General features: G+C 34.7%; 2 protein-coding genes and 1 long non-coding RNA gene across 9 annotated transcripts; 1 reads left to right on the plus strand and 2 right to left on the minus strand.

Annotated features, from left to right (window-relative positions):
* Positions 1-3,841: 3,841 nt before the first annotated feature.
* Positions 3,842-7,527, minus strand: LOC104248062 (protein BPS1, chloroplastic-like). Of its 3 annotated transcripts, XM_070153066.1 has the most exons (3): positions 7,346-7,527; positions 6,759-7,023; positions 3,842-5,444 (listed from the first exon to the last, which is right to left on the minus strand). In XM_070153066.1, exon 3 carries the CDS (start codon positions 5,427-5,429, stop codon positions 4,371-4,373), a length of 1,059 nt encoding a protein of 352 aa, XP_070009167.1. In that variant the 5' UTR covers positions 5,430-5,444; positions 6,759-7,023; positions 7,346-7,527; the 3' UTR covers positions 3,842-4,370. The 3 variants fall into 3 exon arrangements, with proteins under 3 accessions (XP_070009167.1, XP_009802552.1, XP_070009166.1); XM_009804250.2 differs by lacking the exon at positions 6,759-7,023 and having other exon boundaries at positions 7,346-7,525; XM_070153065.1 differs by lacking the exons at positions 6,759-7,023; positions 7,346-7,527 and adding an exon at positions 6,489-6,744.
* A 2,394-nt stretch (positions 7,528-9,921) lies between these two features.
* LOC104248061 (uncharacterized) lies at positions 9,922-11,571 on the plus strand. The gene is made up of 3 exons (XR_716379.1): positions 9,922-9,994; positions 10,601-10,671; positions 11,491-11,571. It is a non-coding gene; the product is annotated as an uncharacterized lncRNA (long non-coding RNA).
* Positions 11,572-15,846: 4,275 nt separating this feature from the next.
* Positions 15,847-27,570, minus strand: LOC104248060 (uncharacterized). Of its 5 annotated transcripts, none has more exons than XR_011401833.1 (9): positions 27,226-27,570; positions 26,535-26,556; positions 25,606-25,662; positions 25,432-25,513; positions 25,187-25,282; positions 24,964-25,088; positions 24,835-24,853; positions 23,586-24,046; positions 16,236-16,267 (listed from the first exon to the last, which is right to left on the minus strand). XR_011401833.1 is itself a non-coding variant. In XM_070155594.1 (8 exons), the coding sequence occupies exons 1-8, from the start codon at positions 27,305-27,307 to the stop codon at positions 15,895-15,897; spliced, it is 795 nt and encodes a 264-aa protein (XP_070011695.1). In that variant the 5' UTR covers positions 27,308-27,570; the 3' UTR covers positions 15,847-15,894. The 5 variants fall into 5 exon arrangements, 2 of the variants coding, with proteins under 2 accessions (XP_070011695.1, XP_009802551.1); XR_011401834.1 differs by having other exon boundaries at positions 16,240-16,257; XR_011401832.1 differs by lacking the exon at positions 16,236-16,267 and adding an exon at positions 20,332-22,781 and having other exon boundaries at positions 22,872-24,046.
* Between the last annotated feature and the right edge of the window lie 87 nt (positions 27,571-27,657).

Here is a 27,657-nt window from a genome sequence, read left to right on the forward strand (position 1 = left end):
AATTTTCAGGACCCTCCTGGACAATGGGATTTAGTTTTTAAATTCTCAGGACCCTCCTGGATAATGGGATTTAGTTTTAAGTTTTAGATGAGATTTAATTCGAAGTTTTCAGGGCCCTCCTGGATAATGGGATTTAGCTTTTGAATTCTTAGAGCTCTATAGGTAACATGATCCGATTAACACTCACAAATATGCCCAGATCCCAAACTGGGGCAGAAAAATTTCTTTTGTTTTGTCTGTTTTGTTGCAATATCAGGCGCCCACATGGATAACGAGGGAATACAATTCAAGTTTTAGTAATCAGGCGCCCACCTGGATACGAGGGAATACAGTTCAAGTTGTTGGTAATCAGGCGCCCACCTGGAGAACAAGGGAATTCATTTTAGACTTACTTCAATTCGCAAATTTAAGAAGTATCAGAAGCCCGCCTGAAGAACAGGGTCCACTTTTCAGTCTCATGTTGAAGATCAAATAGAGATTCAAGGAAGATTTAATACAAGAAGTAGATAGGATCTTGTATTTTTCTTTCACTTTGCTGTAATTTTTTCTTTTATTTTTTATGTAATGGCAGGAACCGCGGACCAGAACCTCGACGGCACTTCACTCGACTCTCCACCCCGGTACTCCATCATCCTTCTCACTTCTGAACTACACGTGACCTGATTCCTTTATAGCCAAGGATAAGTAGGCAGCTCAGATACCAGGGCTCGGTCACAATCTTTTTAGCCACCTTTATTTTCTTTTGAATAAGCGTCGGGTTATAAATCAATTACGTTGCTTATTGTTCTTTGCTCCGAAAACTCGTCGTGTTTCCAAGCAAAGAGGGGCAGCTGTAAGCACGTAATTTTTGACCCGCGCAAATTTTAAAGTTAGTTTTAGTATTTTAATATTTTTAAAATATTTACTTGACTTTATTTTAATATAATTTTAATCTTTTTACTTTTAGTCCTAAGATATAAAAAAACAAAAGAAAAAAAACATAAATAGTTATATTTATCGTGTTTATCGCTTTTCTATATTTTTATCTTTAGTTTAAGATCAATTAGTATATGTTTATTCATGGTATCTTAATTTTATCATGACTTTAGCCTATTTTCTTTACTTTTTACTTTATTGTTATAACATTTAAAAATACAAAAAAGCAGTTTCATTTTAAAATTTTGTTTATTTACTTAACTAAGTTTAATTAATATTTTGGTAGGATTTTTGAGTTTGTCTTTGTCCAACAAGAAAATTTGTAGGCCTAAAGGTGTGAGTCCATTTCTTTTAACTTAAACCCAATTATTCTTAGCTCATTCTTCCCACCTTCATATAAAATACTCAATTATAGAAACTCTAACCCAAGTTTTCAATTCCTAGTCTTGAACTAAAAAAGGGACCAGCCGCAAGAACAAAACGGACCTCCCCTTGTCCTTCATCTTCTTCAGCAGCCATAGAAAAACCTTAGTAGCTTGAACCTAACATGGCTTGACCGGGAACAGACACAGCGACGCACACAGATAATAAGAGATGACAGCTCACCGAAAAACGAGCTGAAATGACCACCAAAACCTAGACAATACTGCTTCATCTTTCTTTTGTTGAACATTAGGATCTTGCTTTGATTAAAAAATCAGTCCAATGACCTATTATAATGCGAAGTATTTGCGCTTGAGATCGCATCGAGATCTGTCGACGTTGAAAATTGTTGTTTGGAGCTTCTGTCAGAGGTTCTCGTTCGAGGTTTCCGACGATGTCGACGTTGAGGCTTTCCGGTCCCGTGTGATCTCAGCCAAGGTTCTTCGATCGGGGTTCAAAAATTAGATTCAGAATTTCATTTTAGGTGGAAAGTGTCAACAAGTTACCTTATGGGTGCCTACTGTTACTTTGACATTCAACTTTTTTGTTTTTGTTAGTATTATATTAATGAACAAATTGGTTCTTGTTACAATTAGAGTTAATTGTCCGATTTCCCTCTTTGTCCTAAATTATGTCGATAGTTGGTTGATAATGGCTATTCTTAAAGCTCTATCCCTCCTTTCCTTGTTGACCCCATCAAAATCAACAAAAATATTCGTCGTTGTTGTCTCTTGATAAAGTTTTGAAGTTGCTTCGACGCCTTTTGGAGTATTGATTCTTGTGGTTCTGTGTTGGTTTCTGAAATGGAGTTGAGTTGAGACGGGTGTTCGATTGTTGGAGCTGTCGTCCGAGGTGCGGTCTGTTAGTTTCGTTCGAAATGGATTTGCTATTTTGAACCCTATTCATAATCGTGTTATTCTGTCCGTGGACTGCCCAATTTATATTAATTACAAGATCCTTTTTCAGGTCCGTCTCTTTTCATCCCATTTATTAATCCATTGATATACTTTATGTCTTCGTAAGTTCGAACCAGCTATTTTAATTCTTTGTTAGCTTCACTGCCACTTTGTTTAGTTTGTTCTCTGAATGGTTGAATCAATGTGTTATGATTTTGAAATTGGTTAGATCTGTTCTATACATTTGAGAATGTAGACAAAGAAAGAACTTTGAATGGAAATGGCGGCGCTTTGAAGGGTTGGGTCGGGGAAATAATCCATAAAAAATGGAATTAGCTTTTGGTCATAAACTATGAATCAAACTTAATATTATTACTTTGTTTTATTCCTATTATTTTAGTCGTTAGGAGCATGATTTGGCCGGCAACACTCGGGTAGGCAAGCCTTAGGATTTTTGTTTGCTTCGAGGCGAGAGGTCGTTCCCTTAGTTAAATTTATCCGGGGAATGCCCCGAAGGATTTGTATATATTTTATTCCGGGGTATGCCCCGAAGTATTTGTACTCGGAGATTGATAGTAGAACTCGTAGTATTTTATTTTTCTTTTTTCTTTTATTAGGTGGGGACGACCTCGAGCCTCGTGTGTGTTTATTTTTTTTCCTGTGATTTCACCTCAACTTGAATATTTTAAAAGCCAACTAGATCGAGTATGCAACTGTACTAGTTACAGGACCCGGGGAGTGCTTAACACCTTCTCCCCGAGTCAAATGAACCCCCTTACCTAAATCTCTAGTGTAGACTTAGTTTTAGAGTTCAAAGTGTTTTGAAAGGAAAATTATTATTTTTAAAAAAAAAACGGTGACCTGACACACCGAAATCAAATGTCAGGTGGCGACTCTGAGTTATTTCCTTTTGAACACATTTTTGTCACTTTCTAATTAAAAACCCTTTTCGAGCTTTACTAAATCTTTTTATTTATTTAAGAGGGTTCAGTGAGAAGTTAGGTTAAAAAGGGGTGTAACAAAAACATAGCAGGAAGGATTTCGACAATAGGAAAAATCATAACTCTAGACCTTTTTAATCTTTTCTCCAAGTTGTTAATCTATTAATTTAATTTTTTAATTAATTAGATACAAGAATCTTAATATTTATAACTTAGGAATTGTTCAAGCTTATCTTCTTAGTGATAGTCAACAACTGTAGCTAAGCCTTAGTTCTCTATGGAATTCGACTCCGGACTTGTAAACCGGATTATATTTGTAACGACCGCTTAATTCTTTTTATAAGGCATAGTTGGACGTGATCAACAGACATGATTACGAATTATTGCTTCTATTCGAGTAAAAATTAGTATGCACACAATTTTCTTGAGGATCAAAATAATCGGAGTTCGAACTTCAAAAAAATCTCCTGAAGTTCGCGTGGTAGTTCAAATTTCAAGAAAATTTGCTGAAGTTTTAACTATAAGAATTGAACTTCAAGATAATAAACTGTCTTAAAGTTTGAAAAAACATGTGTCTACTAAATTTTTAAATTGTTATTTCAACTTCTGTGAAACGCTGGCTATATTCTAAGCTATTTGGTATCGTTTTTACAAAATATCCATGCGTAAACACAAAAGATGAAGTCTGCTGGAATTTATGTAAGTTCAAAAGTATGTATAGACATGAGGATATGCCAGCGATTCATGTACTAAGTTTCACCTACGACACAGACAAATTATCAATAGCAATATCCCTCATGTCAATACTTGTTGACAATGTTGTAGCTCTCCCACCACTAATTCAGTTTAAATACAAAGCAAATCATTACAGTACTACTTGTAGTTTAAAATAGTGTCTAGCTCTGCTCGCGAAAAGAACATTGATGTCTGCATTATAACCCACTCCCAGCTATCATTAACATAATAATGTCACCGTCCACACATATATCAACATGTATAAAGCCATATATTTTAATGTCACAGTTCACACATATATCAACATGTATAAAGCCATATCGCCGCAAGCAACCACTTTTTCAACAATTACTATATATTGCATTGCTAATAGTCCATGATATTCAACTGTAGAACAGAAACCCCAACACCAACCCCCACACTCCTGCTTATACACAGGAGATTTCCTCTTTCTTAAGGTTCATCTCACCTCTGTTCTTTCTACATTGTTGTTCGCTTGTGCTTGGTTAGAGACAGTACTACCAACTCTAAGGTTACAAAGCAAAGAATCGCGTCCGGTTAAAAGGATTTGGAAGAATCTATCTGCCTCCTTTGCTAGCAGATCTAGTCCTACTGAAAGTTTTTCTGCTTTTTCACTCAGTCCTGAAGTTAGAAGCTGCAACTGCTCAGCTTCATTAGGGTCTACTCCATCCTCTATGATAGGGTACAACTTCTTCACACTTGTATCCACTGCTTCCAGCTCTTTCAGTGCTGTGAGCCTTCCATTCGAATAAATACTCCTGATCTCCCCACTAATAAAATCGCGAAGATCAACAAATGCTTCTGTCCACAAGCAAGTTTCATGAACCTGCAGATCTTTCAACTTCTTTGTAGAACCCGAAAATGTGACGGCAAACATGCTGAATATGAATACAGTTACCACCCTCACTCCGTACATTGCTCGCATCAGAACCTTCCCTCTTGCAGAATTCTTGATTTTAGGTAGGTTCAGTGACTCGGTAAGGCTGTCCAAGATGGCAAAGCAATTCTCCAGCCTTGGATTCTTTGAATTGATGTGCTGCTTCCATCCGTCCAATGATGAACAGGCTTTCATGAACTGTTTTGAGGTTCCATCCAAGTTATGCAAGCCACACTGAAGATAAAGGCGGCCTTGGCCGAGCCTTGAGATATCAGAACTGAAGGCAATGCAAGTGTCCAGCAACTTCACACTGTTGTCCAAGTACACATCTATCCACTTCTCATCCCAGTCACATACGGGAAATTCAAGTTCAGTAATGAGAGTTTTCACGTCTGTATGAATTGCACAAAGTACACTTATTGCTTGTGTCATCCATGATAAAGTGAGAATATCTTCCTTATCTCCAGGCTTAAGATTCTTAACCCTCACTGCTAATGACTCCTCAAAAGCATTCAACAGAGCAAGAAGCTTAGGAGACAAGTACGAGCCCTTAGGTAATATAAATTTGAAAGGATTTCCAAACGGGAGAAAAGGGCGGTGTGGTTCCTGTGGACGACTCATTTGAATATCAATAAACTGCACAAATAAAAAAAATAAGACGTGAAAAAAGGAAGAAACCCATAGAATGGAGGAGAAAACAAGGCAACTTCTTTTTACTGGTGACAATACGGCAATTGACATCTAATTGTATGTTACAATAGTTAAATTCTAGTTTATTTTAGCAACACTTATTTCCTAAAACAGTTTTCTTGAACTTTAGAGACAATAAATATGTGAAGCCAAAAAACATTGCAATCCAACATGCTACATTTGAAGAAAATGCCCTCAAGTCCTCAACAAGCAACACACCAAATAAACCATTTGTAAATCACAACAGCCAGACTGAACATCTTTACTCAACCATGAAACAAACATCATCTTGAACATGTCTTTGTATATTTTCATTGATCAGAATAACAGGAGACAATATACACACCTTTACTACCTAAACACCGGTAACTTCTATAATTGCAGCGGGATGGAAAGATGAGATTTAGCTCAAGTTTAGAAGATAATTTAAGAAAATTACATTAAATAACAGATACTACCTTTCTTTCTCAAAAAAAATAAAAAAAAATAACAGATACTACCTTTGTTTCAATTTATGTGCCTTACTCTCCTATTTTAAAAAGAAAATATCTCTTCTATATTTAGTACTCTCTCCATTTTAATTTATGTGACACACTTTCCTTATTAGTTCGTTCCGAAAAGTATGACACATATCTATAGCTAGAAATAAAACTTTTCATTTACCCATTTTACCCTTAATGGGGAGCTTTTATAGCAAAACAAATTGAAGACTCCATCCACAAATGCTTTCACCGTTTAAGTTTTTAAAACTATAAGTTTTAAAAGTCTTCCTATTTTTTTCTTTAAACTCCGTGTCAAATCAAACTACATTATATAAATTGAAACCAGAGGGTGTAACACTTTACCTCCAACATTGCACATCGCATATTTACACATTTTTATTTTAACGCCATAAGATTCAAAAGTCTTCTTACTTTTCTTAAATTTTGTGCCTAATCAAACTAAGACACAAAATAAAATAAACCGGAGGGAGTACAACAATTGTTTTACATGTTCAATTCGATCCTCGCAAGAATATCTCCTCATCCAAGCCTTAACCCACCATGCCGTCTCCAAATAAAAATGAATCTAGCTAGTTACTGGAAGAAGTACCGAGAAACTCTGCCAGCTTATGCATATCTTGGATATTGCACAAGATACCTGCTACCTCCCACCAACACAAGTACCGGGTGACTGTGTTCCCCATGGCTTATGCAATCGGTCATCTATCATAATTTGTTTCAAACAGATTGAGATTTATCTAATTGCTAAATAAATAACCTCAATTTTTTAATGACTAAAAAGTCCATCTGGTCTGGAGTAGATCCTTTGGGCCAATCGCAACCTTCGAAACTCAGGTATGATGGACTCACCCATTCACCCTTCTCCATTTAAATACCATAATTAGTCCGGTTGACACGGCTTAAACATGTAACCTAAGACACAACTCCCTCAACCTTTGTCAATTGAGCTAGCCTCAAGGGCATAAATAACCTCATATTTCATTAACACCCATCTCGTCTCTCCAAATTCTCAAGCAAAGGACCTACCAAGCAAAAGGAAGACATAAAGATTTTCAGAAAAACCATGTTCTTAGCACGTAACATTGCCATAGATCTAAAACCTAACACTTCAAATTCACCGCATCAAACAACCCTAACTACATACAACGAGAGAAAAAACGAATCCGCTCAAATTAACCACCAATACTAAGCTTTTCAAAACAGTAAACACCTAACCTTTCACCGATTATCACAAGAACATACATACTAGTTACAAACATACATATATACACAACTACAGTAAAAAAGAAGGAAGTATATGTACAAAAAAATACAGAGAGGGAGAGAGAGAGAGAGAGGCTGTACAGTAAAGAGGATGAGAGAAGAATCGCGGCGGAAAGCTAGCTGTGCAGACGAGTAGAATTTCAGAAATGATGAGGTTAGGTTTTGAATTGAAGATAATACGGAGGGCTATAGTCATGGACTCATGGTAAGATAAGAACCGTTGGATCTTGATAGTCCAACGTGAGAAAATATGGATGGCTAGGATTAGTCTCGTTTGGTGTTGATAACTTCATATATTCATCCTGAGGAAGCGTGTAGAAGAGTGGAGACGGCAAGAATCGGACCGTTTATATTTTGGTAACTTCATATTAATTACCACTTTATTTTAAGGCCGTGTTTGTTGGACTGTTTTAATTTTCCACAGCACGGGTTTCTCTGGAAGACTTGAAAATTTCCCACAATATATCTATCTACTACCGTATGATATAAATTTTCAGTATATCGATGAATACAAATTAGTGTTTACCTGTGTTAAATTTTCTACATCATGTGTAGCTATATATTCATAGCAATTTAATATGGTAATCTAAAAATTAAATAAATAATAAGGTGTAACAGATTAAAATACAATAATTCCGTGCAAACAAAAGGTACATAAGTTAAATCCTACAAACTATACTATCTTCAAATTGCATAAATTGTTCAATGAAAATTTTAGGCGCTTTTTACCTTCTTTTTATCTTTTTATTTGAAATTCAGATGATCAGCATATTTCCGGTCCTGACAATAGAAAACACTCTGGTAAAATTGATTCTTCTCAATTAGTATAAATAACACAAATAACGATTATGTCATTCCAACTAAGGGTGTACACAGGTTGATTTGGTTCGGATTTTTCAATTACCAAACCAAACTAATAGTATCGGAGTTTTAAATTTATAAACCAAATCAAACCAACAAAGTCAGATTTTTCAATTTCGGTTTTTCTCGAGTTTTTCGGGTTTTTTCTGGGTTTTTGAGTTTTTTTTTTCCGGTAAGTCTTTATAGCATAAAATATATAATTTGTGCTCCAAATATGTCTTTAGTCCTAGTAAGATACAACTATACAATGTATTTTTCAGGAAAATAACACAATATTATGAGATGAGTCATAGCATTGTACTAAAATATTCCATAACCAAAATAATAAAATCCATAAAGAAAATATTACTAAATAATAATAAGCCATAATAAAAATTAACATAATCTAAAAGTACTATATAAGTCATGCTAAAATAAATACAGCTAATAAGTACTATTAATTATACAACAAGCACTAAAGAAAAAGATAAACTAAGTTATACATTTTCATTATAAACTAATGCAAAATTTAAAAATAGATATCCAACACTATTGTCATTTCTAATGTTGAATTGAATCTCCTTTATTAGCATTGTATTGAATTGAAGTTTATTTGAATTAGTGCTATAAAATTTATTGGACCATTCAAGAATGTTAACTCCAAACTTGAAATAATATGTTTAAAGATAAAATTGTGAAAAAGTTTAAGAAATATTTATAAATTATATTACAATAAATATTTATATATATAAAATATGTTTAAAAATTGTATAAATATAATGTCGGGTTGGTTTGATTTCGGTTTGACTCGGATTATCGGTTGGTGCGGTTTGTCGTTTTTCTTTGTACCCCTAATTCCAACCACGCTGGATTCATTATGAATATTGTTCTGTGTCCATTTTTTACGATGAACTAGCTTATAGAATTTTCAAACTTCAAGTCTTGTGATCTGAATGGGTAAAATGCAGCAGATGCACGTAGTCTAGGGTCAAGGACTAGTTTCTAGATACGTCAAAAGTCCAAGTTGGCCGAGCTCAAATTTGCTTCATTACGCAAAACTTGGGAAGGTTTGCTAATTGTTGAAAGTTCAAGTTTATACGTCCAAGCAAAAATTTATTCGACCTCAGTTTTCACTGAATAACAACAACACAAGGAAACTTTTTTCAGAAAATTCATCCAAATTAAGCAAGAGAAATCTGGATGACGTATCAGTTTGAGTTTTAAATTACTAGTTTTGCGCATTTTTAGATAGCACTATTATACTTTAGAGAAGTTTATTCTTGGGTTAATACAAAAATTTCTCCGAACTTCTTCTGAAGCTTCAGTTACATAATTAAGTTTTGCTGGCAACCTAGCTAGTGCACATTATCTTTGGTACAAACTGTATCTATTACCACCACTAAGGTATATAAAGAAGAGAATATGGACGTTTATATAAGTTTTATTACCACTATTTGTAATAACCTAAAAATTATATCTTCCTAATGATGGGAATGGAGAATTAATTTTTTTAAAATAAATTATGGGTCAGATATTAAGTTAGTGGAAGGGGAAATTTATTATTATATATAAGGTAGTATACTAGTTAATTTATTGGTGGACCAAATTTTTTATATCAAATATGATGGGTGGTAAATTAACTAACTTGGTTGGGTTTTTATAAATAATAATAATAATAATAGTAAAAGAAAAAAAACTAGTGGGCCTAACTCACCTCACGTGCCAGAAGTGCTAGGTCTTGTTTATAAGAAAGAAAAAAAAAGAGTCGAAAAAAGACGAAGGAGGAATTAAAAAAGGGATTTGGGTAGGGAATCTGACGGCGGCAAAAGAAAGAAGCTATTTGAGTTATTTTCATTGCTGTGTCTACTTGTTGAAGAAAGAAGGCTTCAGGTATTACTTATTTTAGTATGTACTTATTTTTATCAATGGCAATTATGGCAGTATAATATGTAGGAATCAATAATTTTACTATAACTAGTAGACATAATGACTAAGTCAATAATGAGGGAAAATTTTGTGGAGGAAAAGTTATATAATTATTTTCATCTTTATCTGTACATGGTTTTAAATTGCAGAAAGGTTATTAATTAATATCCTTACAATGGTATGCCAATAATTGGGACAAAGGGTGTGGTCTTTCTTCTCAAAATATCACATAAAAAAAGAAACGGAAGCAATCATTCTTTAGTTTCTTGACAGTAACATGATAATACTTCTCATAGTTTCATGTCCCTATTTAATTTAGTATCATTACGAGGATATAACAGCTCTACTATTGAACTTGTTGCAGCAATAAAAGAGACTAATTTTGAGGCAAAGTGATTAGTTAGTTATTCCCGATAATTATTATTCTCTTGGAGATGAAAACCAATATGTCAATGCACATATTTAATAGCGAATCGGATAAGAAAGTTTAGCTCTAAGTTTGAAAATTAGGAAAATTGAGATTTGACCTCGTTTAGCATAATTGACACTGTTAATTAATATTTTGGATAGATTGAGGCCATTGGAGGCCGTTTAGTTGGTGTTCTAGACGTTGCAAGGCTGAGGAACTTCACGTTAGCGAGGTAAGTGAAACTTTAAGCTTGGATACTTGCTTTTCTAAAATCCGTTTTGAAATTGTGTTTTCTCTGCCTGGTCTATGTGTTGGGACAAGCGTGCGCTTGATAAAGTCGGTGGTCTTAGACTAGCCGCAAATATATTATTTTATGAAGAAAAAAAATATTATTTTATAAGTTGTTTGATAGTGTGATATGGTTGTGCGCCATGATGTTGAGTTTGATACGGCTATGCGCCATGATGTTGAGTTTGATACGGCTGTGCGCCATGATGTTGAGTTTGGTACGGCTGTGCGCCATGATATTGAGTTTGATACGGCTGTGCGCCATGATGTTGAGTTTGGTACGGTTGTGCGCCATGATATTGAGTTTGATACGGCTGTGCGCCATGATGTTGAGTTTGATACGGCTGTGCGCCATGATATTGAGTTTGGTACGGCTGTGCGCCATGATATTGAGTTTGATACGGTTGTGCGCCATGATGTTGGGACATTGTGTATGCCTTTATACATCACTCGAGCATTGTGTATGTTTTGTTACATATTTGAGGCATTGTGGTGCCGTTGTGGACTGCTGGTGTGTTGGTGAATTTCTTTCACTGCAATTATGATAAGTCCTTAGTGGATATCCTTGTTGGTTAATTCTTAATAACTTTGTTAATACACATATATTGAGTTATTGTATAATTATCATATTTACTATATCATTCGTGTTGTAGTGTGTTTGTATTTTCTAACACTTGTTTCAGAGGTATTTAGAGTGGTGGGTAGATGATCTTACTGGGTTATATTTACGTACAACTCACTCCTTACCTGCATGTCTATGCAGATAGTGTTGGTAAAGACGGAGCTAGTAGCTGACGAGTTTACTATAGTTGATTCAGTTATTGAGGTGAGCTGCCGCATTGTTCGTGGAGGCTGCCAAAAGGGTCCTTATTATTTATTCATATGATGTCTTTTGTAATTCTCTTAGAAGCTCCATCTCTAGTGTGGGATTTGGGCTAGAGTTTCAGTTTAATATTTCGAGATATTAATTGTTCGTAATTAATTATCAGATTATTTGAATACTTATTTAATTAATCAAATGCTGCAAATTAATGGCTAAGATGTGAAAATATGGTTTGCCTGGCGGGTGGTGTTAGCTGAGTGTCAGTCACGTCTAGGGGTAGTTTGGGACGTGACACTATTCTTACTCTTTTTTCGGGATCTTAATTTAGGTATCGGGTTAACATTTGCATCTTGTCAAGACCGCGAACACCTTCTATTTCTGCCGGTGAGAGCAGCAGTACATTGTGAATGACTTCCCAATTTGCTTATTCATGGAATTGTTCATAGACCCACACATGTTTAAAATATGATTAGATTCTAATTTCGTAGGTTTCAGTAGCTTCAAGTGTTATTGTTGTGTCCTGTTATTTTTCCTCTATCATCTTTTTTTTTCTTTTTCCATGTCTGAATTGTGATTTATTCATGTAACTTTCATGCTGATGGCATGTAGTAGTGGTGGCAAAGTGATTACAAGAAAATTATGGGTCACTCATATTATTTATTAAAAAATAAAAAAATGCATAAAGACCTCATTCAACTTGTCATGAAAAATTATTTACGCACTTAAACTTTACGGGTATCCTAACACCCCACTATTGTTAAAACAATTGTATTTATTTACTCCCTCCTAAGCCTTGGTCAGTCGGGCGTCTTAGACAACGCAATTGAGCGCGTCTTTGCTCTATTTTAATCATTAAAACACCCAAAAAAAAAGAAAAAATTAAATTCTTAACTTCAATATAACCCCTAACCAACAGTAACATCCATTCTTCCACAATATTTTGCCAAACCCAATTGAAGAACTCTAATTTCTTCTTCATCTAAATTATGCTGAAACTGCATCAAATTGCTCTTTGAAGTTTTGATCTTTGAAAGCAAAGCTTAATCTTTCTCCTCCAAACATAATAATATTTCACAGATAATTCAACTTCAATATTTGAGCTTGATTCTTCAAAGAACTTCGGCTTCGAACAGGTCTTCCTCCAACTCGTTGGGAATTTTAAATAACAATGAAATCAAAGGATTTTGCAACTAGTCACTTCGATTTTGTTCGGGTAAATCGATTTTGGTGAGGCAAGAAGAATTTTAAATGGTTGGGCATTAGGGTTCTTCAATTTGGGAATTTTTAGCTGATGGGTGAATAAGGCTCGTTTAGAGACTGTTATTTTTATTTACTAGATATTTTGAATTGAGAAAAAAATCAAAGTTTGACCAGAATCAACATCAAAAAGAGATGGGTTTTCATGAAATATTTATGAAGAGAAAAGAGACCATAGAAAGATTTTGGTTCTTTGGAAGAACAGAGGAGGTCTAAGTAATCTGTATATTCCTTCACGCCCATAACTATATTTTTCCATTGACTTGAACACTGTTTTTTTCTTGGGTTTTATGTAATGTTTTTTTTCTGAATTTTCAGTGGGGAATGAATTGATATTTGAAATTCTTGAACTGAGGAGAAAAGATAGGAAGATGACAAGGAAATATATTAATTTGAGTGTCGTCCATGTTAATTACATGACTTACTAATTATAAAGCGCATGTTTCCTACTCAAATTAATATAGCTAGGCTAGGGCTTAGGAGAGAGTAAATAAATACAATAGTGGGGTGTTAGGACACATGTAAAGTTTAGGTGTGTAAATAATTTTTCATAACAAGTTAAATGGGGTCTTTATGCATTTTCTCTAAAAAAGGGGTTGGATAATGAACTTTTTAAAAACGTGTCAAATATGGATAAGAACCATATTATCCACTTAGAAAATGAATAACGAATGGATAACTAATGAATTTAATTTATTGGGGGTTCCTCAAGTTGGGAAACTAGAAATTCTCCCAAAAGTGATCATATTCAAGAAGCCATGGACAATATGGTTATCTATATTATCCGCCGGTTAACCCGTTTTTTATCCGTAACATGAGTTGGGTCGGATAATTTATCCGTTTTTTACATTATCTATTTTCGATCCGTCCATATCCGATCCAACCCGCCCGTTTTCCACTCCTAGTATGCAGTTAGTAGCAAGATTGTGCCAATCTGTATAAGTCTCTATTTTAAAGAATAATGATCTAAAGGATTAGAGGCGGAGCCAAGATTTTTATTTTCTAGATTCTGAATTTTAGAATGACGACTTCCACTGTTAATAACTGAATTCTAAATTTAATATTTATATATTTAATGAATTTCTCAACACTAATAAATTGTTCGAACAGAAGCTACTAGATTTGGCCGAACTTATATTCGACCTTTTAGCTCCGGCCAGTAAAGGACCCAAAGTTTAAACTAGTAATAACATATAGAGTAATTGACCAAGATGGAGTCGTTCTATACATGTGTGAAGCTATATATATATGCTAATCTAGCTAGTCAATATTAAACTAGTCTTAGAGTACGCGCTTTGCGCGTGAATTCATATCGACAAATAAATTATTTTAAATAATAGTATAAATATTATTAAGTAATGAGTTCGAGTTAAAAAATAAAATTTATAAGAAAAGTATAAGTTATAAGAACTTATTGCAAGAATATCGTACAAAAGATTATTGTTATTTCTATAACCTAATACTGAAGACAAACAAATAACACGAAAATACTTTTATCATGATTTTTTAAAGATTTGTCAAATTAAATAAATTATTTTGTTTGGTCTTTTAGATATTTTTTTTTGTTGATAAAAGTCTTTTAGAGATTTGAAAATGAAGAGGTTGATCCTCATAGAAAAAAATTATTAGTATGACATAAATTCGAAAAATGACTAATGTTGAGTGAATATTTTATAATAGTAACTTAATATATTAAAAAAAATATAGGAAGATGTAATTTGTTGGGGAAAAAGTTTAATTAATGACAATTCATTTAATTTAGAATATGTTTTATTGTTTGCTATTTCATCCTTATTGCTTCAAGTTTTATTTTTGGTAATTTCACTCTTAATACTAAACTATAGTCAATAACGTTCACTGCTAGTGATCTTCTTATTAAAAAAATTAAATAATTAATTTTCAACTTGAAAAATAAATTTACTTGTATGATGAATTTTATAAATAAATTTTTTACTAATTAGTTAATTCAAAGAGTTATATTTTCCCTCAATTTTCATGAAAACAGCTAATAATTTTCTTATGCAATTTTTTAATATTATCTCATTCTGATTTTACATATTTAACAACTATTATAATTTTATCAAATAAGAACTCTACTTTCAAAAGGTAAAAAAAGTTAGTCATACATTTCATTTTTGAATTTTTGTATTTATAGAATGATTAGTGATGTTTGACTCTTGCCAACCACCTTTCTCTCTATCTCTCTTTTCTTATATTTTTAAATATTTTTTTAGTTATTTATTTTAATTATTGACTGTAGTTTTCAGATATTATGCAAAAAAATAATAATTATATTTAATAGTAGTACTTATTATAATGTAAAATTATTTTTTTAATACAAAAATATTTTAGGAATAATGTTTGATTGAAGAATAAAATGATCGTTCAAATTTTCGTGGACATTTGGATCTATCAACTGATTATTTTTAGTTCTCTCACTTTTATAATAGTAATAATAATAAATAATGGATAAATTCCTTATTTTATCTCTTTAATTAGTTTTTTTCACCATATTCTCGAAATAGATTGATTAGAATTCCTCTCATAATTTTGTCCTATATGACAATGCCTCCAATTATTTATGTTGATGAGTTAGTGTTTTTTCTGTATGAGAAGATAGAGTTCGTGTTGATGCCTAGATTCAATTGGTCAAATGAAAATTGTTTGTAAAATGGTTGTTAACAAATTTATCTACTGTAAAATTATTATTTAATGGATTATTTTAGTTATTAAGGATAGAAAAAGCAAAAGCAAAAGAGGAGACCATGTTTAGGACAACTAAAATATTATCGAACATGTTAAGGAGAACATATGTTGGGAAAGTTCAGTTAAATTTAATGTTAAAATTTTCTACACAGTTCAATAAGGAAAGATTTAATAATTAAAAGTTTAGCTAATTTCAAACTCCTAAATATTAGGAAAATAATTTAAATGACAATTTTGTCTAGTGTAAAATCTATTTTTAAGGGATAAAAAAGGCGAACGACATTTCACTAAGGGCTTTCGTGCTTTTAATATAGTATAGATATCTGCCTAGTAGCTAATATACAGATAAAATAATCTCAAAATGAGTCCAAGGTTTACAATTTATCCAAATAAAAATAAAACAAGACGTCTACAACTAGCTATTACACAAGCAGCTCTAAATAACAAACTAGCTGTTACAATGAATGTGAAGAAAGATTGCCATAAGAAGATGATGTAAGTGACTCCACAAGCCAAGTGCAAAGACCTCATAGTAGCACCTCTAATGCTTTCATCAGGCGCCAGATTTTGCATTCCAAATGACAAGGCAAATGTGAATCTCCAACCAATACACCATACCACAACAATTCTCCAAAATTCCTCCATGCGTGAGTAGATATAGCAACTGATCCTCCTATAACTTGAATGTTGTCTCCATGATGTGAAACTGTGTAGGAATCTAGAATAACCAACCTTATGGAGTTCCTGTAAATGACTGATCAAGATAGTACCAATGTAATCCAAGGCAGCCTGAATTGTACTCCAAGAAGATACTCGTAATAGCATAATATCAATCACAAATTTTTAGTAAACTGTATTTGTAAAATAATTCTGGACAAAATAAAATAATATAAATAGAAATATAAACGAAATAAAAGTTAATCCGAGCCCACTGAATTCATAGTGTTTCCTTAAGGAATTTAAACCCCTCCTAGTACCCAAGGTATGGACTATTTCCTCCCAGGATAGAACAAATTACACACTGGTGTAGTGGTACTTCAAACCCCCAGTGTTTCAGCGAACACAAAGATCGGTAGCAAATCACACTTACTGTTGCTTTCTTTGAAGTTAAAACAATGCAGAAGAAGGAGGAGAAACTCAGAAAATCGTATGGAAATTCTGAGAGAATGAACTTGTATTCATAACCAATGTTGGGCTGAAAACTGAAGAGGTACAACTCTTCAGAATGGTTGTTTATGCAAAATGGCTATAACATAAATGCCATAACATAAATGACTAATTTATGCAATAATAATCCGGGAATTGAAGAGGGAAGTTTAATTTTTAGTTATACAACTAAAAAACTAAAAACGATTCCGTTGAATTTTAATATTAATATTAATATTCTATTATTAAAACGAATATTTAATAACATTTCTATTAATATTTACTATTAGCAAATAAATTTGGTCCAAAAAATTAATCAATCGATTAATTATTTGACCAAATCCAAATCCGAATCCGAAGCCGCTGAAGCCGAGCCGAGCGAGCGATGACGACGACGACGGCGCGAGACTTGCCTTCTTCTCAACTGATCTTTAAGAGCTAGAAGAAGAGCAAATGCTTATATACCCATCAAAAACCTCTTGCTCTTCCAATATGGGACAATGTCACTTTGTCGAGAGGGGGGGGGGGAACTTAACACTTAAAAATTCATTTCTCTCCATTTCCCATTCACCCTCTTTTAAGACATATTATTGCTTAAAACCCCAACAATCCCCCACATGAATGGGGAATGGCTATATCACGAAAATATGCATGAAAAACTGTGTGATTCGCAAGCAAGGGTTAATTGCATCTGAATAAGTAGGTTTCCCTTTGAACTTTCCGTAGTGAACTTATGTCGGATATACTCTGTCAATCGGTAGATTTGATATCTTTGAACCGTCGAACTTTGGTGTATACCTAGACAACCATAAGTCACACAATCAACCCTTAACCGTCTTTGGTTCTCATTGTTATGTTTGTTTCAGCCATGAACACCGCCTGGTTTCATAAGTGCGTAAAGAACTGGTCTTAAAAAGTTCTCCTTGAAGTGGCTAACACTTCACACTTACATATGTGATTCCTAAACGTGTCATCCCCTAGATACACTATTTGATATACCCCGTATCAAATTTAGAAATCATTAAAAAGCCTTAATGCTTTATCCTTGGTACTGAACATTGTCTCATCACGAGAATGGACCAAAATTTTAGTTGACAATGTTGAACCGTCATTAATGACTTTGTTGGATCTCTTTGAACCTAGATCTTGGGATCTCCAGTCTTCTAGGTAGAGTTACCGCCACAATGACTTGTTCTCGGCCATAGTCTTATTCCTTTTGATGATTTCTCAACTACCTTTCTAGTTAGGCCTTTTGTAAGTGGATCCGACACATTACCGTTTGACTTTATATAGTCAATCATAATAATTCCTCTAGAGAGTAATTGCCTAACAGTTTTATATCTTCGTCGTATATGATGAGATTTACCGTTATACATAACGTTCCCGGCCCTTCCAATTACCGCTTGACTATCACAATGTATGCATATTGGTGCCAATGATTTGGGCCAAAATGGAATGTCTTCCAAGAAATTTCGGAGCCATACAGCTTCTTCACCGGCTTTATCTAAGGCTATGAATTCAGCCTCTATTGTAGAGCGAGCAATACAAGTTTGTTTGGACGACTCAAGATACCGCTTCTCCACCAATGGTGAACACATATCCACTCGTGGACTTCGAATCAGCTGAACCGGTGATCCAATTTACATCACAATATCCCTCAATCACCACATGATATTTACTGTAGTGCAAAGCAAAGCCCGGGGTATGTTCTAAATATCCCAAAACTCGTTTCATTGTCATCCAATGAGATTGACCTGGATTGCTCGTGTATCGACTCAATTTACTTATAGCACAAGCTATATCTGGTCGTGTACAATTCATGATGTACATTAAGTATCCTAATACACGAGCATAATCCAATTGTGATATGCTTTGGCCTTTGTTCTTTGCTAATGTAAAATTCACGTCAATTGGAGCCTTTGCAACTTTAAAACCTAAGTGCTTGAATTTTTCAAGTACTGTCTTAATATAATGAGATTGTGACAATGCTAGACCTTGATGAGTCTTATGGATCTTAATTCCCAGAATTAAATCAGCAACTTCCAAGTCTTTCATATCAAACTTTCTAGTTAGCATACGCTTAGTAGCATTTATGTTGGCAATGTCATTACTCATTATCAGCATATCATCCACATATAAGCAAACAATGACTATGTGATTTGGAATATTTTTAATGTACATACATTTATCACATTCATTTATCTTAAAACCATTTGACAACATTGTATGGTCAAATTTCGCATGCCATTATTTGGGTGCTTGTTTTAGTCCGTAAAGGGACTTAACAAGTCTACAGACCTTCTTTTCTTTACCCGGAATCACAAACCCTTCAGGTTATTCCATGTAGATTTCTTCCTCCAAATCTCCATTCAAGAAGGTCATCTTAACATCCATTTGATGAATTTCAAGACCATACACTGCAGCTAATGCTACTAACATCCATATGGACGTAATTCTTATGACTGGAGAGTATATATCAAAGTAATCAAGCCCTTCTCGTTGTTTATACCCTTTGACTACAAGTTTTGCCTTAAATTTATCAATAGTGCCATCATCTTTTATTTTCCTCTTAAAGATCCATTTAGAACCCAAATGTTTATTTCTAGGAGGAAGATCAACCAATTCCCATGTATGGTTGTTCAATATGGATTCTATTTCACTATTGACTGCCTTTTTCCAAAACAATGATTCCGAAGATATAGCTTCTTTAAATGTTTGAGGCTCATTCTCCAATAAGAAAGTCACAAAATTTGTCCAAATGAAGTAGACATTCTTTGACGTTTACTACGTCTTGGATCCTCCTGATTAAATGTACTTTCTTTTGTTTCTTCCTGAGGTCGTTTAGATCCTTCACCAATCGACTCACATTCCTTTTTATACAAATATATATTTTCAAAGAAGTCAGCATTATCTGATTCTATAACTGTATTATTATGAATGTTTGGATTTTCTGATTTATAAACCAAAAATCGATATGCTTTACTATTGGTTGCATATCCTATGAAAATACAGTCAACGTTTTCGGTCCTATTTTTACCCTTTTGGGTTTAGGAACTTGCACTTTTGCTAAACACCCCCATACTTTAAATAATTCAAGTTGGGCTTCCTTCCTTCCATTTTTCGTATGGAATGGATTGTGTTTTGCTATGGGGTACTCGATTTAGTATTCGGTTAGCGTAAGAACGGCTTCCCCCCACAAGTTTTGTGGCAAACCAAAACTTATCAACAATGCGTTCATTATCTCCTTTAATGAACAATTCTTTCTTTTCGCAATCCCATTGGATTGGGGCGTGTAGTGCTTCCAATAGGCATGATCAACGGTCAAAAGTGTTTATTAGTACCCATTTTGTCAAGTTGGAGTGTTCAAATGGGAAAAACCAAAGTTCGTGTATCGGCTTTCAAAATCCTTACAAGTTTAAGTGGCCAGAAAGCCATTACGCCTTTATTTTATCTACCTTACATAAAATTCAAAAATACAAAAATAGTTCCACTTTATTTTTTGAGGATATTAGTGTTTTCGGTAGTAGTATTATTTAACTTTGCAATAATTTTAATCTAATCCTATTTTAGTATGACATTTGAAAAATACCAAAAATAGTTTCATATTTTATATATAATTTAGTTTAATTAATTAAATTAATTTTTGCATTATATAGTATATTTATCTTATATTAAGAGGGATTTAACTAAGATTTGGACATTTATTTTTAGCCCAATGTTAAGGCCCAAATCTGAAGCCCAAACACCTTACCCATGCCCAATTCCCCATCAGGTTTTCTTTTTGGAATTAAAAAACCCTAAACCTTCTTCTTCTTCTTCTCCCGGAACCAAAAAATACACACAAGACACAAACCCTAGAACACCCCAAGAGAGCAACGCCAACCGAACAGACCCCTCCACCTCATCTTCAACTCCCCGTCGTTGCACCCCACTGTAGCTTTCTAAAGCAACATCGCCCACCACCCCATTTAACCAAAAACTCACCGGAATCTCCTCCCCACCCAGCAGCGGAACCCAACAGCCCATTCCAGCCGCTGCTTCTCCATCTCCTCACATCAAACGACCACCCAACACCATCATCTCCAGCCCCAGCTCGTCAGAAAACAAGCTGTAATATCCACCGCCCAAAATCCGTCCTCTCTTCACCCCATCCAGCTGCTGTTTCACCAAAAGCCAGCAGCAGCAGCTCGCCGGAATCCAAACACCACCCTTCAACTCCACCCATCTTCATCTCCCTCACGCCAGACACACGCACACACGCACCAACAACAGACGAAAAAAATCTAGACAGAATTTCTAAGGGACTTGCCGAGTTTGATTGTTGCTATGGAGTTCGATTAAAGTGAGGAGGTTGTTTGAAGCTGGTTCGTAGTTCCGGCCATTATCGAGGTTTCCGGTCGCGTGTCCAATTGCTCATTTAAAGATTTGCTGATGATTCATTGTTGGGTGCTCTTTCATTAATCAGACTTTGAGAGATTACATCAGTGAGCTCCATTTTTTCCCTTTGCTCTTGTCTTTTTTAAAAAAAAAAAATTATCTCATGGGATTGTATGTCTTTGCTTGTTTAATTGGAACTGTTGTGGCATGTTTGTTGACTTAGAGGAATTAGCATAGTTATTGCTTTTTATTAAATTAGTAGACAATAGTTTGAATTTGATTTCCAGTGCTAGCATGACCAACTTAAAAAATGACTACTACACTTTGATCTATTGACTTTGGAACAGTAAATTGGGACGTGGGTCAGAATTCGAAAAGATGAGAATCTAGTTAGTTGAAATTAAATGAAATTTAGGCTTTGGTCATAGTTTATGCGTAAAACTGGATTTGATACTAAGTTAATTATATCTTATTTTTTGGGCCGCTAGTGGCATGTTTAAGCTGACCACATTTGGGTAAGCAAGCCTTAGTATTTTTTTTTTAGTTTTGAGGCGAGAGGTCGTTCCCTTAGTTAAATTTATCCGGGGAATGCCCCGAAGAATTTGTATATATTTTATTCCGAGGAATGCCTCGTAGTATTCTGTAGTTGGAGGCCAAAAGCGAAATCGTAGCACCTTTAATCTCATTTTATTTTTATTTTTATCTTTCTTTTATTAGGTGAGGACGGCCTCGAGCCTTTTATGTGTTTATTTCCTTTTATGTATTTGTTTTTACCTCAATTTGAATATTTTAAAAGCCAACTAGATCGACTACTCAACCATGACTTTCACGGGACTTGGGGAGTGCCTAACACCTTCTCCCCGAGTCAAATGAACCTCCTTACCCGAAATTTTGGTGCAGACTTAGTTTGGTGTCCAAAGTATTTTAAAAGGAAAAATCATTTTAAAAAACGGTGATCTGACACACCGAAACCAATGTCAGGTGGCGACTCTGAAAAAATCCCTTTGAACACAATTTTTGTCACTTTTTAATTAAAACCCTTTTGAGCTTTACAAATCTTTTTTATTATTTAAAGAGGGTTAGTGAAGTGAAAAAAGGGGTGTGACACTTCCTAATCTCAGGAACATGAAGGATGTTGTTCAAAGTCACCACCTTACCAAAAGTCATCGTTAGAAAGATCTTCCCACATCCTTCAATCTTGGCGGCTGCAACATTTCCCATAGAAAGCGTCTCTTTGGGTCCAACAAGAGCATATGTTGCAAAGGCTTCCCTAACAGCACAAACATGGTGAGTGGCGCCAGAATCAATCCACCACTCCTTAGGATTTTCCACCAGGTTGCATTCAGAAAGCATATTACACAAGTCATCAACATCTTCATGCTTTTCAACCATGTTTGCTTAACCCTTCTTCTTGTCTTTCTTAGGAGCACGACACTCCGTAGATTGGTGCCCAGCTTTTCCACAGTTGTAGCAATTTCCGTTGAACTACTTCTTGCTTGAGTTGCTTTTCGGTCCAAAAGCCTGCTTCCTCTTTCTTTTATTTTGAGAAGTATCCTCAACAGTGTTTGCTCCCATTACTGTTGAGTTTCCACAGCCTCTCTTTTCAGCAGCTTTGTTGTCCTCTTCGATTCTCAACCGAACAATGAGTTCTTCAAGGGACATCTCCTTGCGTTTGTGTTTCAAGTAGTTTTTGAAGTCCTTCCACAAAGGAGGTAACTTCTCAATCATCACTGCTACTTGGAATGCTTCATTCATGACAAGATCTTCAATGAAAAGTCTGTTAGTAAAAATACTAAAATTACTACTTTCAACATCTGTATTAATTCGATTTATACCTTCATCAAGGAGATCGTGAATAATCACTTGTAATTCCTGGACTTGGGTAATAACATACTTTCTATCTACCATTTTGTAGTCCAAAAATTTAGCGGCAATAAATTTTTTCAACCCGGTATCTTCAGTTTTATATTTCTTTTCAAGCGTAGTCCACAATTCTTTTGACGTCTCCACGCCACTGTAGACGTTATACAGATCGTCCTCCAGTCCGCTAAGAATATAATTCTTGCATAGAAAATCAGAATGCTTCCACGCCTCAATCACAAGAAAGCGTTCATTCTCTGAATAGCAAAATCAGAATTTTTTCGGTCACATTGTTTCATATTATCTTTAGTTGTTAGTATTTCTTTTTGATGTAGTTTGTTTGCATATCTATGATATGTGATTTTTCTTCAAATGAACGGGAAAGAAAGGTTGTGGGGAAGGGATGAACATGGGAGTATAATGGTGAGGTGGCAATGAAATGTTGTCATAAGGAGGCAGTTAACGGAGGAAGGGTATGTTTGTACCACTTTTATGATGTCACGGATATATTTGGACCGATAGTATGACGTTAGGGATATATTTGGACTGATAGTATAACAGAGGGCAATATTAGACTTTTTCAAATAGTATAGGGGCATATTTGACCCTTTTCTGTAGAATATGTACTTATTTTGACTTGTTCTACAAGTGGGAAACAATCTTCTAAAGGGCCGTCACTCCGTTCGTACCTTCTTGGCTTCTCTTGTAGCAATACAAAGCAAGGCTGCTTACATCAGATCAATGTGATCTAACTCTTCTCTGAACCTCGCGCACGGTAAAAGCTTAGTGCACCGGACTACCTTCACCGCGGATAACCAGATGGAGGGTATCCGACACCAGGAGCATAATTGGCTGGTGGATATCCATGGGGTTGTGATGGTGGTGGTGGGTATCCATAGGGTTGCTGGGGTGGTGGTGGGTACATAGGGGATTGCTGGGGTGGTGGTGGGTACATAGGGGATTGCTGGGGTGGTGGGGGGTACATAGTGGGTAGCTGCTTTGGGGGATAAGCTTGTGGCTGCGGCGGTGCATATCCGATGGTTGGAGGAAGAGGCTGATCCAAACGAGACATTTGTTGAACAGCTGGTGCTGCCATTGGCCTTGGCCCAAATTTACCATCTCTTTTATTCATTTCTACCATGTGCTGTGTCTGCAAATTTATTTTGAATCAACAAAAGTATTTTTAATCAAAAGAACATATAACATTAATTAATTAGTTTTACACGACTATCACTTAGCTATGTTGCTCAGGTGCTTGTTGGATCTTCATAAAGTAATGTAATTTTGGAAGATCCGATAATGCAATTTTGGTGGATCAGACATATATGTGACAATATTTTTAGACAGTTCGAGCAACATAGGCTATTAGTTCAGCTTTCGTTACGTAAACATTATATGGGAGGATGCACTGTTACTATCATATTTTATGTGAAAAAAATGAAGGTAAAGAGTAATATATCAATTTATACATAAAAAATAGCACAAGCTCGAGGCAAGAAATCACCAAGAAATTTTATGACATAAGAAAAACAACAACAACAACCCAGTATAATCCCACTTAGAGGGGTCTGGGAGGGTAGTGTGTACGCAAACCTTACCCCTACCTTGGGGTAGAGAGGCTGTTTCCAAATAGACTCACGACATCCTTCCCTCCAAGAACTTCCCACCTTGCTCTTGGGGAGACTCGAACTCACAACCTCTTGGTTGGAAGTGGAGGTTGCTTAATAAGAAAAACAGAGGAGAATATCCGAAAATTGGATAACTTAACCAAAAAATTGGATTGATATCAAATGACTTTTTGTTTTTGTATCTGGAAAACTTGATTTGAGTTATCTTTTAGTTAGATAATCTTATCAGGACTTCCTTTTGGCATAGATTTAGGAAAATCTATGTGTGCTATGTATTTCAGATGCAGAATATATTCAAGTTATCACCTACCTGCATACAGCTACAAACCCTGCCAAAAGAAAAAGAAAAGTTAATAGAGATGGATATTACGATCACAATTTACACTGTCAGTAGATATAAGTTAAATCCGTGTTTTTAATACTCAGTCAAATGTCTTACGTGCAGTAAACCATGTCCGAGCAACAGTTGAGAACCCGAGAAGCCTCTTGAAGTTCATCGTTTCCTGTAATACAAGCAATGCAGCTAAGTATACATGCTACCTGCTGGAGGCAAAACATGAACCCCTACAACCAAAGCCAATGCAGATTAGCTGAGGTAGTAAAAAAACAAGAAGATAACTAGATAAATCACTAGCAAAGCTGAAGAGAGAAGTTGAATTTACGATTATGCAATTATCGCATTTTGTCGTCTGCAGATTGAACTCATCTTGCAACATAAAGCGCGTTGAGGCAACTGAATTTGCGAAGCAAAGAAACACCTGAACAGTAGAGAATGATTAAGTAATTAAGTAGGACAGCTGAAGAAAAAGCTCATAAAGCCCGTTTGACTTAGCTCCAAGTGCTGAAACTTATTTTATAAATAAGCTGTTATATGACATGAATTTTGAGATTGAACCAACCAACCAACCTCTGTGCAAAGACATAACTCAGGGCAATGACTTTCTCCACATCTGCCACTACAAGGCATATAGCCTCCACAACATGTATACCTATAAGCAAGTAATATTTTAAATTATATGGATTCATAAAGAAATGTAGCGAATTATATTGAACACCCAAACAGAGAAAAGACAATGTTTACCTTGACATATCATTGTATAGAGCTCGTTTTCGGAGGATGTATGATGCACAAGGACCGCTAAGACATTCAAAGGTAAACTGATAAACAATTTTGAACATAAGCAGAAGCATCAAAATACAAGTATTTGGTATCAACTACAATTAAATAGATGACAAAAAGGAGTATTTGTATTAAGAATCTGCCTTTAATTATCTCTGCAGTATGATGATCTCTAAAGCTGACAGACAATGGATAATGAACAATGACTTCTGGACTGAATAAATAGATGTTTCGTCTGCTCTTGATCATCATCACACTAGGAACATTGATTTCTGGAAAGCTCGACAAAAAACATTTTATTTGTTCTTGAATCTTGATAATAACTAAGACTGTTTTTGTGATTTGAGTGAGATAGTAGTAGGGTCCTTTCAGTAAAGTAACCAGCAGTTCTATTGATTTCTTTGTTTGTTCTCTTAACAACTGAACTCACCCCATAGTAAAATAGTATATCAGAAGTGACCCAATCTAAACTCCATCTAAAAAAAAAAGGAAGCAGCAATTGTGCAATTTAGAATGCAATTTTTTAAGCTGCTTTCCTGTTTTTTTCTCTCACAAAAGTAACTTAAAAAACTTCAATTTAGTCCATTTGACCACGTCTGCTCTCCATAACTACAAGTCAATCCTGTTTTTTCAGTTTCTAAGTTATTACGTCAAGAATTTAAGTTTTAAGCATTGACCGGGTGAAAGATACTTAACAATCAGATTATTTGAAACCAATAAAAAATATTTAACTGTGAGTACATATAATTAAATCCTTTTATAACGAATTATCAGTTCAAATTAACCGTCACTGCACTATGCAGCAACTGATGCTGGACCTTCGAGAAGTAAGGATTAAAGCATTCATAAGCATAAAGTAAAAGAGGAGAATGTATGTAAAATCAACTCACCACCAAAGCGAGAAACAGCAAACTGCAAAGGTAACCAAAAAAAAATAAAAAATTAGAGGTTGACTTTTATCTACTACTCACTCCGTTTCATATTACGTGAGGTAGTTTGACTCGGCACGAAGTTTAAGAAAAAAGAAGAAAACGTTTGAAACTTGTGGTCTTAAAAGCTTAAGAGGTAAAAGCTTTGTGGGGCCATGATATTTGCGTGGCTATAAAAATTTCTCATTAAGGGTAAATGAGTAAAATGAAGAATTTAAAGTTGAATTATTTCCAAATTTAAAAATGTGTCATTTGTTTTGGAACAGACTAAAAAGGAAAGTACCTCTAGTATGAAACATTAAGAGTAGTAAGAATAAAGTCACAACTTAACTTTACTCACAAAAATAAATAAATAAATAAATAAATAAATAAATAAAGCCACAAAATTTACCCAATATGGCGATAAATATCTATCAAGGTGTCTTTACCCAATATGGGGATAAAATTTACACAATATGGGGATAAAATTTTGTGACTTTTGTATTATAAAACTTATTGTAATGCAAAGTGAATATACTATTATATTCAATGTGACGAAACAAAATACTATATGGCTTTACTATTACAGTTAACAATATATGAATCTGCCTTCAAAAACTACTAAGCAATATCGAAAAAGTTGAGCAAAAAATTAATTTGAAGTGACACGTACAAAGAGGATCCGACTGAGGAGCACGGAGGAGATCAGTGTGCCAGTGATTTCGATAATTTTGACGGATTTTCATCTTCTCCATTTGAGCCTCCGACGAAGCCGTTGGAACAACAATTGAGCAGTACAAATTTCACAATTGGGACAGAGCTTAAAATCTTCTTCTTTTTCCCCTGTCAAATTGAAAAAGAAAAAAATAAATAAGCAAACAAGCTTTCGCGTGTTTGTCAATGTTTGATTAAGAAAATAGATTTGAATATCCGTAGTCAGAATTCGAGAACTTTCTCCGTGTCTGCGCGGGTGGCTGTGAGAGACTTTTCAAGCTTTGAAGATGAATAAAGGGAGGGAATAATGTTTCTACATGTGGGGTTAGACTAGCTGACCAAGTCTAGGACTAGCTTTAAAAGGGCAATAACATGATTAGAGTCAAACATA

Source organism: Nicotiana sylvestris, chromosome 8 (genome assembly GCF_000393655.2).
Source record: "Nicotiana sylvestris chromosome 8, ASM39365v2, whole genome shotgun sequence".
NCBI lineage: Eukaryota > Viridiplantae > Streptophyta > Magnoliopsida > Solanales > Solanaceae > Nicotiana > Nicotiana sylvestris.

What these genes read in the sequence shown, in the direction of transcription:
- LOC104248062 (XM_070153065.1), bottom strand. Translation starts at nt 6,524, where the DNA reads ATGAGGAGATATTCTTGCGAGGATCGAATTGAACAT. An exon ending in GCGAGGATCGAATTGAACAT is followed by an intron (nt 5,445 to 6,488) that starts GTAAAACAATTG and finishes TTATTTGTGCAG; the next exon opens with TTTATTGATATTCAAATGAG.
- LOC104248060 (XM_009804249.2), bottom strand. Translation starts at nt 27,307, where the DNA reads ATGGAGAAGATGAAAATCCGTCAAAATTATCGAAATCACTGGCACACT. An exon ending in CTATACAATGATATGTCAAG is followed by an intron (nt 25,514 to 25,605) that starts GTAAACATTGTC and finishes ACTTGCTTATAG; the next exon opens with GTATACATGTTGTGGAGGCT. An exon ending in AATGCGATAATTGCATAATC is followed by an intron (nt 25,089 to 25,186) that starts GTAAATTCAACT and finishes CTTTGGTTGTAG; the next exon opens with GGGTTCATGTTTTGCCTCCA.